At 44.0% G+C, this 13,153-nt stretch overlaps 2 protein-coding genes across 3 annotated transcripts in view; one reads left to right on the top strand and one right to left on the bottom strand.

The window, feature by feature from the left end:
* Positions 1 to 11,247, bottom strand: part of CENPK (centromere protein K) — a 58,086-nt gene extending 46,839 nt beyond the window's left edge. Inside the window, exons 1-3 of the mRNA XM_056541239.1 lie at positions 11,112 to 11,247; positions 8,479 to 8,505; positions 3,695 to 3,823 (exon numbers count right to left, since the gene is read on the bottom strand). Of these exons, the coding sequence (XP_056397214.1) occupies positions 3,695 to 3,823; positions 8,479 to 8,505; positions 11,112 to 11,114 (159 nt within the window). The 5' untranslated portion in view covers positions 11,115 to 11,247. The remainder of the gene's footprint in view (positions 1 to 3,694; positions 3,824 to 8,478; positions 8,506 to 11,111) is intronic.
* The window catches only part of PPWD1 (peptidylprolyl isomerase domain and WD repeat containing 1), a 44,487-nt gene continuing 42,461 nt past the window's right edge, over positions 11,128 to 13,153 (top strand). Inside the window, exon 1 of one of the 2 annotated variants that reach the window (XM_056541213.1) lies at positions 11,128 to 11,474. In XM_056541213.1, coding sequence (XP_056397188.1) covers positions 11,279 to 11,474 — 196 coding nt within the window. In that variant the 5' untranslated portion in view covers positions 11,128 to 11,278. Of the gene's footprint in view, positions 11,525 to 13,153 lie in introns of both variants that reach the window. The other variant, XM_056541224.1, reaches the window with a different exon arrangement.

Below are 13,153 nucleotides of genomic sequence, written 5' to 3'. Positions count from 1 at the left end.
TTTTGCCACTCAGGCTATCTCATAACACCATCAAGCTGTATCTGTCAGGGATCCAGCACTTCAGGTCCCTAGAGTTTCCAGATAGACCCTCAGTATTATCTGCTCACCCAGTCCGCGATATCCTCAAAGGGATTAGCAAGCACCATACATCCTCTGGCGCCAAGCGGCAACCGGTCTCGGGGCAGCTCTTCAGGTCAATATCACAGTCGCTGTCTGGCTTGCCATTTGGGCGGGTTCGTAGTTTGATGATTAAGACTGCGATATATATGGCATACTAAGGCTTCCTTAGGCCAGGAGAGTTTTGTAGAACTAACTCCCCTGCCACCTTCCTGCGCAAGGCTCAGATTACCTGGAGTGATAACTGCTAGGTTCTCTAGCTGCACTCCTCCAAAACACTCTCTCCTGGTCAGGTAGATTTGGTGAGATACTTCCCCACGGACAATGCATGGTGCCCAGTGGTAGTCATTAGAGAATGGTTGGGAGTCATTGACAAGCAAGCTCCAGACTCCCCATTATTCCTGATTTCGGGGGGCCCTATGTCATCCACGGTTTCAATGGATCATGTTTGAGTATTGCTAAGTAGTTTAGGGGTTGATCCTAGGTCCATCACCGGCCACTCCTTCAGAATAGGAGCTGCCTCAGCAGCCTCTAAAAATAATACGCCGGTGCACATTATCAAGAGAATGGGTCGGTGGAAGTCCGCCTGTTATTCTAGGTACATACCAAATCCTCATGTTGAGATGATGTTGGCATTTAAGCTTCTGGTTTTGTAAGTCGTGCTATTTTCAAATAAATACTCACTGCACTTAACCTAATGTTGTCTTTGCCCTCTTTTTAGGCATATCTGTCGCAGCAGTTATGGCACAACTCAGACTGCTTAGCTTAGGTAGGTTCCAGGTTCGTTATGATAGTTGGCCTGACCACAAGTGGTAGGCTAATGATTAGCCGTATTTGTGGGATGGGCAGCTTGGCTCCATAAGTACAGCCCTTGTGGCCAGTACTAGCTGACGCTCTCAGTTGGTCGTCCCTCCCACCCTACCCTTATCATATATTCTACTATCAGGGTATGCCCTCTTTTTAGGCATATCTGTCGCAGCAGTTATGGCACAACTGCTTAGGTTAGGTAGGTTCCAGGTTCGTTCTGATAGTTGGCCTGTCCACAAAAAAAATAAAGAAAAATAATATATATAAATATATATATATATATAGCGCGTGTGTAGAAGAATAAAATCGGAGCACTCACCCAGTAGAAGCTGGCAAAATCTTCAGGCTTTATTCAGCGTTGGAGCAGGCAACAAGAGCAGTGCGGGAGAGAGGATTGGCGTGGGGGGTTCGTGTAGCACCACCCATAGCTTTACATCAGGAGTCCAGGACATTACAGCTGCCGCAGTGGGCATTTGCACAAAGGGACTCCAGCGGTGCCAAGGTTCCTTTTTTTCTCCCACATTGCATATATATATATATATATATATATATATATATATATATATATATATATATATATACACATATATAAAAAATTATATTATACACCTGGGCATTCTTGATCAGCCAGTACTCTCATATAAAACATTTTTGAAAGGCTCTTTAAACTTTTGAATACAACTTTAGTAACAGAATCCTCAAGCCATTACAAAACTAGAAGGCCCAGCATTATGCCCGGGCAGCCTTCGGCTTTCTAGGCATTCAGAAAGTTGTGGTTTTGCAACACACACATTCCCACACACCCACATTGCACCTAATAAATTTCAGATACACCTGATCTTTTCTTGTAGTCTGGGGAAACAGTAGTTGCTCACCTGAGCTCAGCCTGCTATACCTATTGTCCCCGAGACAAATCATTGCCATAGGTGCTGCCAGAGGAAGAAGTCAGTTTGGGCTATAACAGGGAGATCCCGCCCGCCACACAATGAACAGGATCCCCCTGTTCCATTTGACAGGAAACCATTGAAGATGATAAGGGTAGAATCATCCACCTTCAAAGATATCAAAGGGCAAATCACAAATGATGACAATAAGTGGGTTCACAGCACTAGAACATCGAGGACAAAATAATGCTCAGAAGGTCTCTGGAATAGTCCTAATACCGGACCTCCTGTGCAGAAACAGAAAATTACTTGGGTTACCATAGTATCCTATTGTGATCCAAGCCTGATTCTATAGGATAACGCTAGGTCCCAGTATCTCACCAGTGATTTTGTTTCTAAAGTACGGCCATGTGAATTCAAATAAATAAGTTACATTCATCCAATAAAGGCAGATGCCTCACCATGGGCGGTGAATCAATCACTATCATGGAGGACAACTTATCCCCTAGGGGAGAAGTGTCTGAATGCAGGGGGGGGGGGGGGTCCAACCGCTGGGCCCCCCCCCCCCCCCGCATAGCACCTCGGCTGTCGCCAGGATTGGGGTGTGTGGACCACTGTACGAAGCGGTGGGTGACATGTACCTCCATGCATCTCTATGGGAGAGCCGGAGTGTTCGGGTAGCTCTGGCCTTCCCATAGAGAAACATAGAGGGGGCGTGTCGGCCACTGCTTTGTATGGTGGTCAACGTGCTCCCTTCCTGGGGACTGCCGGGGTGCCGTGCAGGATATCCCTGGGGGTCACAGCGGTCAGATCCCCCCGTGATTAGACAATTATTCCCTATCCTTTGGATAAGGGATACGTTATCCTGCATATTAGTTCTCCTTTAAACTCCCTGCTCCCTGAAATAAAATAAATAAATAAATAAATAAAAGGACCACACTGCGCTATAAATATGATCCACTGACCAAGGACGCCGGCATGCACGCTGAACGCACCTACCTGGTCACCAGACCAGTATACTCTGCCACTGCAGAGTTGAACTTTTATACTACCTACCAATACACTAAGTAGGACTATCACCACATACCGGACAGTATAGGAATTTCCAGTCCACGGTGTATACATTTCTTGGGGATGTACCTCTAATCATGTATTACTTTAAATACTATCGATATTGGCATTAGTCTATAGCTGTGTGATTTTATACCAGCTGTTGTGATTATCATTTGAAGCTATATGGTCATATCTGTTTATGAACTGGTGCGGTGCATTTACTGTATGCATTATATTTGAGCTATATTTTTGACCCCTGATGAAGTGCGAGCAACTGCTGTAACTAGGTCCCTCGCATGGAAACGCGTTGGAACAGTGTGTTTCACTGGAATGTTTATGAGTTGAGCAATAAATTATTTGCCTCAGATAGGGTGTACGTCTTATGCTTTGATTGGCTACCATGAATGCTATATACATGATTTGTATCCAACAACATTTGTATGAGTAACCGAGAGGATATTAGTCATTAAGTTATCTATTTGTCACTATATTATTTATACCTAACCACCTATTAAAAGTTAAGGCACCTCTGTCCATTAGGGACAACAGATTTTTTGCTTTCGTTTTTGTGCCAAGAAGTTTTCTATATTTGGCTGGTGTATGGCCGTATTGAGATATACACAGTCTGTGCTATTGATCCGCTGACCACAAAGCTTTTTTTTAAATGTAGGCAAATATTAGTGTGACATAATAATCTAATAGAGGAGCAAAACCAATTGAGCCAGGATCACCACCTTCTCAGATACAAGACTAGAATTCTTTATCTCATCTAGGTAGTAAAGGCCCAGATTGGAGACATAACTTAGTAGCCTAACAGTTATATATTTGCTTACCTGCCCAACCTGCGCCCACAGTTCTTCATAACGTTGTATTAATTCCTCATTGCCTTGTGAGTCAGTAGTCACTAAGTCGGGTGGGATGTCATGCTGGTACATAGACATGTGTCTTGCAAGTTGCTCAGTCTAAAAATTTAAATAAAAGCGTAGGTCTGAGTTTTTATTGAAACATGTAGCAAAATCAAGATGCATAGAACAATGAATACTTGACTGAATTCTAGAGATGATTTCAGACAAAGGAAACGTCATGTTAGAATCCTCTTATAAGGCTCGAGTACATTACAGGTAAACACTAGAGCAGTGTTTCCCAACCAGTGTGCCTCCAGCTGTTACAAAACTACAACTCCCAGCATGCCCGGACAGCCAAAGGCTTTGAACCTTTGAATCTGCTGTAGTAGCTGCTAGACAGGCATAATTGACGGCCTGAGTGCAGAAGACACAGCCCTTCACTCAGGGTGTCAATCAAGCCTGACTGGCAGTAGGTGGCATGTTGAGCCGGACTATAACCGCATAACCAATCATGGCCACTGCAAATAAAGCCCATTTTCTGCTCTCCAACTCCAACTCCGACTCCGGAGTTCTCTGTACTTCCGACTCAGACTCCCCGACTCCTCTGTATTAATATGCGAATGTATTTTATACATTCCTTAAAGGAAAGAAAAGCAACATACATGTCATTACCACAGGACTACTGGCTGGGAAGCCAACAGTCTACTGTATTGAACAGTGTGTGCTGATCTGCTGCTGAAGATAGGGCAGTGGGAGGATCCAGGAAGGGGCATTTATTATAAAACATGATTTCCCTAGTAGAATCCCATAGTCAAGTTTAAAGGGGTACTCCGCCCCTAGACATCTCATCCCCTATCCAAAGGATAGGGGATAAGATGTCAGATCGCCGGGTCCCGCCTCTGGGGACCCCCGGGATCGCCGCTGCGGCACCGCGCTTTCATTACTACACAGAGAGAGTTCACTCTGTGCGTAATGACGGGCGATACAGGGGACGGAGCTCCGCCCCTCGTGACATCATGACCCGCCCCTTAATGCAAGTCTATGGCGACCCCCACGCCTCTTCCCAAAGACTTGTATTGAGGGGGCGGGCCGTGACATCATGAGGGGCAGAGCCGTGATGTAACGATGCTCCGGCCCCTGTATCGACCGTCATTACGCACAGAGCGAACTCTCTCTGTGTAGTAATGAAAGCGCGGTGCCGCAGCGGCGATCCCGGGGGTCCCCAGCAGCGGGACCCGGCGATGTGACATCTTATCCCCTATCCTTTGGATAGGGGATGAGATGTCTAGGGGCGGAGTACCCCTTTAAACTTGACTATGGGATTTTACTAGGGAAATCATGTTTTATAATAAATGCCCCTTCCTGGATCCTCCCACTGCCCTATCTTCAGCAGCAGATCAGCACACAAACTGTTCAATACAGTAGACTGTTGGCTTCCCAGCCAGTAGACCTGTGGTAAAGACATGTATGTTGCCTTTCTTTCCTTTAAAGGTCCCCGGCGATCTGACATCTTATCCCCTATCCTTTGGATAGGGGATAAGATGTCTAGGGGCGGAGTACCCCTTTAAGCTAACAATCGAGTTTACAAGTTTTTATAGCCTTAGCTGAATGGCAGCAGCTTTTCCAATGGTTTTCAGTCTTGAACTATTAACCCTCCATTCCCTTCACTTATACAAGTGTCTCTAGTCCTGCAATAAACATATTTACTTAATCCCTTATCAGTGAGAGGCTAGGTTACCCATGGGTTCCCTGTAACAGCAGAACACAACACTATGGAAAGTATAAGTAGTGCCGCTCCTAATTGTGCGTTGTGTGCCATATAGTAAAGCACATGAAAAACATGCTTCTTCACGGTCACTTAACGTGTTCGTTTTGCGTTTACATGAGGCACTGCATGCATTGGTCTTTATTCTTACAGTAGAGAATTCATTAATTATAACTTTTTGTGAATTGGGACATTTAAACTTGCTTTTTTTTTTTTTTTTTTTATTCCAATCTAAATTTAGTAGGAGTCGGAGTATTGTTTGCCGACTCCAGGTACCCAAAATTTAGTCCGACTCCTCGACTCCGACTCCACAGCCCTGTCTCCAACATTGCTGGAACGCTGTTCTCCTGACCTGTCAGGTCCCGGGGCCGTTGTGTAAGGCACCAGGAATCTGACAGGTTCCCTTTTAATCTTTATTCTTTTTTGCTTCACCACATTACAACAACTTTTACAGAGTTGTATTTTCCCAACTGACAATTTTGGGGACATACAACATTGGCCATTGTACAAAAATTTCTAGTTACACAATATATAAATATTTTTTTATTATTAGTATGACAAAGTGTCCCCGCCCTTTGCAAAAACCTTTGACATGTCACAGAGACATGTTAAAAGTTTTGTTAGGTCAGGTTTTGGTGTTCAGATACTTATTCATCATTAGAATGAGCCCGGTCTTAGGCTAGGTTCAGACTGAGGAATTTCCAAGTGTAGACTATACACTTGGAAATTTCGGTGCAGCAGAGTCTCATTGCTGCACAGTGGGATTTTGATGCACACAATGGAATTTCAGCAGCAGAACCATCCCCACAAAAAACAAAAAATATCTTGCTCACTCTTTTGGAACATATTGCAGTCTAGGGGATGGCAATATCCATGTGGTTGTAGAGTTGACTGAATTAGTCGGTGCTGGCCGCTAGAGTTGAGCGAACTTACGGTAAATTGGCTCGCAGTGAACCTTGCAGCTCGGCTGTTGATTACTTTAGTCTGCGCAAATTAGTTCAGCTTTCCAAGGGCTCTGGTTGCCTGCAAAAGTCTGGGATGACAGTCTTAGGTCTCCTAGGTCTGTATCCACCTTTTCCAGGCAACTGGAGCCCTTGGAAAGCTGAACTAATTTACGCAGACTATAGTAAACAACAGCCGAGCTGCGAGGTTCACTACGAGCCAATTTACTGTAAGTTCGCTCAACTCTACTGGCCACCCTTGGGATCTCTGGCCAAAAATTCCTCAGTATGAACCCAGCTTTACAATTAGAGATGAGCGACGTTACAGTACTTTGATTTGTCAGAAACTTCTCGGCTGTTGATTACTTTATCCTGCATAAATGAGTTCAGCTTTCAGGTGCTCCGGTGGGCTGGAGACTCTTTCCAAGGACTGTATCCACTTTTTCCAGCCCACCGGAGCACCTGAAAGCTGAACTCATTTATGCAGGATAAAGTCATCAACAGCCGAGAAGTTTCTGACAAATTGAAGTACTGTAACGTCGCTCATCTCTAATTGTAAAGCTGGGTTCATACTGAGGAATTTCCGGCCAGAGATCCCAAGGGTGGCCAGTAGAGTTGAGCAAACTTACAGTAAATTGGCTCGTAGTGAACCTCGCAGCTCATTTATGCAGGATAAAGTCAGCAACTGCAGAGCCGAGAAGTTAGTGAAGAATCGAATTATTGTAACGTCGCTCATCTCTACTTACAATGAAGTCTGTCTCCTGCAGTGAGAAGGAGATTGTGTACAGTCGCACACTTCTGTCTCGCTCTAATGGTTTTTTGGGGTCTGTACACCTAGAGACCAATTGAGTGAAACTATTCACATGTCAGTTTTTGCAAATGATTATGACATTTTAATAAAAAAAATTTACGGGGTTTTTTTTACCTGTATTTTTTTGTTTTGTTTTTAAGTTTACTGAACTTTTTCTTTCTCTACTAGGGACTTTTAACAATCTCACTTATATTCTATAAACAAATAAAACCTATATATTCCAGTGCTTTGCTGCCCATCAGTTCCTATGTTTATATCTTTTAGCATCTGCAGGGATGTGTAATGGTTCACAGAAAGGATCAGCTTTCTTTGGCATCCCGTTATATTGCATGGCACAAAAGGGTTAAAAGTACATTTCCTAGGCTTTCTTGTCCTTCGTGCGCTATAACATGTATAAGGAATAAAATGACTGTAAGACATATGTGCCATATCCATAGCAAAAGTAATGCCTGACCTCCTATATACAGTTTAGAGCCTTCCTGGTATTATCTACCAAGAGCGCCCCAATGAGGGACCAGGCTTGTCTATGCATTACACCAGGGGAATTAGGTCAATAAGCATTGTGTAATTGACTCATAAGCAGATTTTCCTGCAATGGCCAGAAATACAAGCTGACCACGGCGATGCATTAAGAAAAAACCTGCTGACAGAGAAGCATTCTGGCAGTTTAAGTTAGGAACTCGAAGTCCCACAGGTTTAAATATCCGAAGGGAACTGCTGTTTCATTACTAACAACAAATAGATAATTATTTATTTTGTAGTTTTTTTTCCTGCTATGTTTTGCTTCTCCACCACTGATGCTAGCAACATTTTGGTATGTGGTATTATACATTTATTGTAATTTATGTATTTTATATACATTTTGATGTCTTTTTTACCTGTATACCTCGATCCTGTAATCAGTGTGTCCCCAGGTAGGTATGAGTTTTTCCATCTTGCTCCAACCCTTGATCAGGGTATATTAGACCTCACCTGAGCCAACACTGACGTCACCGAGGAAGAGCGTTCGCGCTTGAAACATGTCTGACTAGTGTGTTTTATTGTGTGCTTCTCACTGAATAAAGCTGCCTTCACTGCAGTGCTGGACCTTCTTTCTTCCTTTCAACTCCCAGTATGCCTTCGGCTGTCCGGGCATTCTAGGAGTTGTAGTTTTGCAACAGCTGGAGCCCTCCCCCCCCCCCCCGGTTGGGAAACATTGATTTAAGGGCTAGAATTCCCTCTTAACACAATTTTTTTTATTTTGTTTGCACATTACCTCTTTAAGAAGCTCATCCAGATTGTCCTGCAAATAGAAAAAAAAACCTTTATTAAGTTCAGTGCTGGAAAAAAGGGATTCAGTAGTTCTTAGAATACATAGACCATCAGCTACACTTAGCAGCCTGGCCTATGTACTTGAGAACAATCCTTACAAGGATTTATCACAAATTGATGTGGTTTTATACTGCACAGGTAAAACACATTAAAATCATTGCATACTCACAGGAAACGGCTGTGAATCTGTTTGTGGTTCTTGACAGAATAGCGATACATCATGGGCACACAAAATAAATAAATAAAATAAAAATACATTCCTTCCCTCTGTACTCACCACACAGTTTTATACCATTAACTTGCTCCCTTCTACATTTAGGTATTTTTGGTTTGGGCTGTGGTTGCAGCATTAAAAAAAGTGTTATGTAAACTGATCTTTAGGCTAGGTTTCCATTTTTTTTACATTTTTTATATAATTATCATCACATTCTGCTATTACTTTGCACTTCCAAGATGCAGTTTTTGTGTTACAAAAAGAATGGGTTTTAGTCTTGGCTTTTATTTTTTTGGCTTGTGTTCTTAACATGACAAGTCATTTAATTTTCTTTCATCATGTGATTTCCATTGAAGAAATTTAGGGGGAAAAAAACACCAGGAAAAATTCAAAAGCTAAACGCCAATGGCATTTATTATGGCTTTTTTTTTTTCTCCCATAGGGTATGTTCACGTGGCAGAATGTCCATGTGAAATTCTGCTGCATCAGAGTACCATTGATTTCAATAGGATTCTGCTGCACTGTTCACACGGTGGAAATTTCGCAGCATATATTTCTGCCCCAGAAATCCAGATTCTGGTATCCACAGAATGACTAGACAGGTCTATTCTTTCTGCAGATTTTGCTCAGAAACGCACTGCCTGATGCTAACCAAATCATGCAAATGTATGGATTGTCCATCCTGTTTTCTGGGTGGACATTCTGCACACTTTGGGGGAGATTTATCAAAACCTGGGCAGAGGAAAACTTGCCCAGTTGCCCATAGCAACCAATCAGATCGCTTCTTTCATTTTTCCCAGGCCTTCATAAAAATGAAAGCAGCAAGCTGATTGGTTGCTATGGGCAACTGGGCAAGTTTTCCTCTGCACAGGTTTTGATAAATCTCCCCCTTTATGCTGTGAGAACATGGGCATAGAGTTCTATGAAAGTGCAGAAAAAAAATATAAAATAAATAAATAATAATAATAAAAAAAAAAAAAAAAAAACACATTTCATAAATCCCTGCTAGCCAACGTCTGGCCCGCAAAAAAATAAAAAAAAATACTGAGTAAACATTGAAGAGGCTGCAGCACTTGCACAAACGTTGGGGCCCTATAAACAGCTGATCGGCCCATGGGGATCCAAGCAAAGTCCATTGATCGAAGCGAGATTATTCAATAAAAGGATTTGTCCACAACTAATCTTATTATCGAAATTTTATAGATACAGTCGATTAATCATTGCAGCTTTTGTTTACTGCTGCTCATCTTTCTATTGTTGTACTGTGTGTAGTGGCGGTGTAGGGTACTGCAGTGCTTTTCTATTCAGGTGAAAGAACGAACTACACAACTTCCTCTGGAGCATACAGCAGCTGATAAGTACTGGAAGGCTTAAAAGGAGTAGTCCAGTATCCAAAAACTTATCCTGCAGATAGTGGATAAGTGTCAGATCACAGGAGTGGGGACAGGTCGGACAACACGATCTCCCGCCCGGCACCCCGGCTCTCTGTCTAAATGGATGTATAAATTGTGTCGACCAGGGCACAAAGATGTAGCCGACACCCCCTCTCCATGTATCTCTATGGGAGTGCCATAGATACCTGAATGCTGTATCACTACTCTTCCATAGAGATACGTGGGGGGGGGGGGGGGGCAGGGATGGTTGCGTTTCGGCCACATCTTCGTGCCCTGGTCGACAGGACTCCATTTATGAGGAGAGCCGGGGTGCCAGACAGGAGATTGCGGGGGTCCCAGCTGTCGGTTTTGATGCATTTCATTACTGAAAGAGCATTTTTTTAAAGATAAATATTGCAAAACTACAATTCCCAGCATGCCCGGACAGCTGGAGGCACCCTGGTTGGGGGAAAGTCAGACTGGTGATTACATGACAAAGTTAAGAGTAATAAAGTGTACAGATACCACCACTGCGCTGGAATAAAACAAATGGCGCAGTATGACTGGCGATGGCGAGTGCGCATGATATGGTCAAAAAGAAAGATTAAATTAAAATGGAGTGCTTCTTTATAGGGTTATTCCAAGATGGAACTAGAATAGATGATTTTCGACAGTGACTTGTGCAGAAAATCCACAGCAGCCAGCTGTCAGGGCATGCTGGGAGTTGTAGTTTCCCATCAGCTGGAGGACAAAGAGTTAGGAGATACTGGGTTCTATTAGTGTTTCCCAACAAGTTTGCCTTTAGCTCTTGCAAAACTACAATTCCCAGCATGCCCGGACAGCCTTTGGCTGTCCGGGCATGCTGGGAATTGTAGTTTTGCAAGAGCTGGAGGCACCCTGGTTTGGGAAACACTGTTTATATCAAGGCTAATACTCATAAGACACATAAGACGTTATTATCCAATAGCATTGGTCCCCCCACAATGTTACCATGATAACAGTCTCCCCGGCCGACGTCACAACACGAACTACACGACCCAGCGAGCACACGTACAAATCAGGCACGCCCACGGGCTATTAGCCGGCCAAATGCCGTGACGTCACCGAGGAACGCCGCAGAGGGCCGTGTCGCGGGATAGTGACGTAGTACGGCAAGCATGGCGGACCGGAAGCGGAGGGCCAAGAGAAGCAGCAGCACCAGTTCCAGTTCTAGTTCCAGTTCCAGCTCTAGCAGCGAGGACGAGAAGCGGGCGAAGCGGGAAGAGGAAAAAAAGAAGGATGAGGAGGATGACGACGATGGGGGTTGGGTGGGGCCGCTGCCAGCGGAGGCGGCTCAGCCCAAGAAGCGGAGAGGTGGGTGATGGGGCTGGAGATACCTAGTGCAGACAGTGCTGGGGCTACAGGTGTGTGTTCTGCGTATATCACTAGTGCACTGATGTCAGCCATAATGCCTACCATCCACATAACAGTGCCATCCACTGTACTTCCCCTATATATAAGAATGCCAGCTAAGGTGCCCCCCTACATATGAGGTTACCAGACCCCCCACTCCGTATAAGTGCCAACCAAGGTGCCCATCCTCTATATAAGGGCCAACCAAGGTGCTCCTCCTCTAAATAAGTGCCAACCAAGGTGCTCCTCTATATGAGTGCCAGCCAAGATGCCCCACTCCCATATAAGAATGCCAGCTAAGGTGTCCTCTACATATGAGATTACCAGCCCCTTTCTTCATATAAGTGCCAAGGTGCCCCCCTCCTGAATGTGACAGTGCCACCCACTGTGCCTCTACTTCATATAATATCAACCAAGATGCCCCTTCATATAAAAATGCCAGCTTAGGAACTTCCTCCCTTTCTCTTAATGGACAATTGCAGCTTTACTACAATTATCCCCTATTCACAGGATAGGGGAGAAGTGTCTGATCGGGTCCGCCGCTGGGACCCCCAGTGATCTCCTGAACGGAGCCCCCTCATAAGCTCAGTGAGAGCATTAATGCGCATAGCGTAGACCTAGAGAGGTCGACTGTTACGCCCCCTCCCCATACAGTTCTATGGGGGAGGCATGAATGCTGTCTCCCCGCCTCTCCCTTAGAACTACATGGAGTAGGCGTGTCAGCCGTGGCATCACGCTGTGGCCGGCAGGCCTCCTGCACGGGGGAGCCATGGCCCTGTGCAGGAGACTGCGGGGGTCTGAGCGTTCTGACCCCCCCACACACACAATCAAACACTTATCCCCTTTCCTGTGGATGGGGGATAAGTTGTTTTCAGCCACATATGGCCTTTAAAACCTGGCTGCTCTGTGTACCATGGTTTTGTGACATTCCCTTCGCTGACAGAGCATTGTTCAGGACAGAAGAGGGACCCCCTTTTTTTTTTCTCTTCAAATGACAGTACCCATTAAAATAACACGTTTCATATAGACATAATCTATATATGAAAAAAAAAAAAAAAAAAAAATATATATATATATATATATATATATATATATATATATATATATATATAATCTCCACAGAAGAAGCAGCACAACCAATGGGTAGTATGTAGTAGATGGGTGCAGGCAGAAAAAAAAGGCCAGGTCACGGTCTGTATACCATTTTGTGCTATATATTACATAGTTAGTAAGGTTGAAAAAAGACAAACGTCCAACAAGTTCAACCAGGGCATTGAAGGGTAGGGGTGTGGCGCAATATTGGGGAAGGGATGGGATTTTATAATTCTGCATAAGCATTAATGTTATTTTGTTCCAGGAATGTATCTAACCCTGTTTTAAAGCTATTAATTTTTCCTGCTGTGACCAGTTCCTGAGGTAGACTGTTCCATAAGTTCACAGTTCTCATGGTAAAGAAGGCGTGTCGCCCCTTGAGACTAAACCTTTTGTTCTCCAGACAGAGGGAGTGCCCCCTTGTCCTTTGGGGGGGGTTTAACCTGGAACAGTTTTTCTCCATATTTTTTGTATGGGCCATTAACATACTTATACGCATTAATATACTTATATTGATCTTCAGACAACTTAATTGTTTAAATATCACA

The sequence above is a fragment of the Hyla sarda genome, chromosome 1 (assembly GCF_029499605.1).
Source record: "Hyla sarda isolate aHylSar1 chromosome 1, aHylSar1.hap1, whole genome shotgun sequence".
Classification (NCBI taxonomy): domain Eukaryota; kingdom Metazoa; phylum Chordata; class Amphibia; order Anura; family Hylidae; genus Hyla; species Hyla sarda.
Note: the sequence above shows the minus strand (reverse complement) of the source record. Positions and strands in the feature narration are given on the sequence as shown.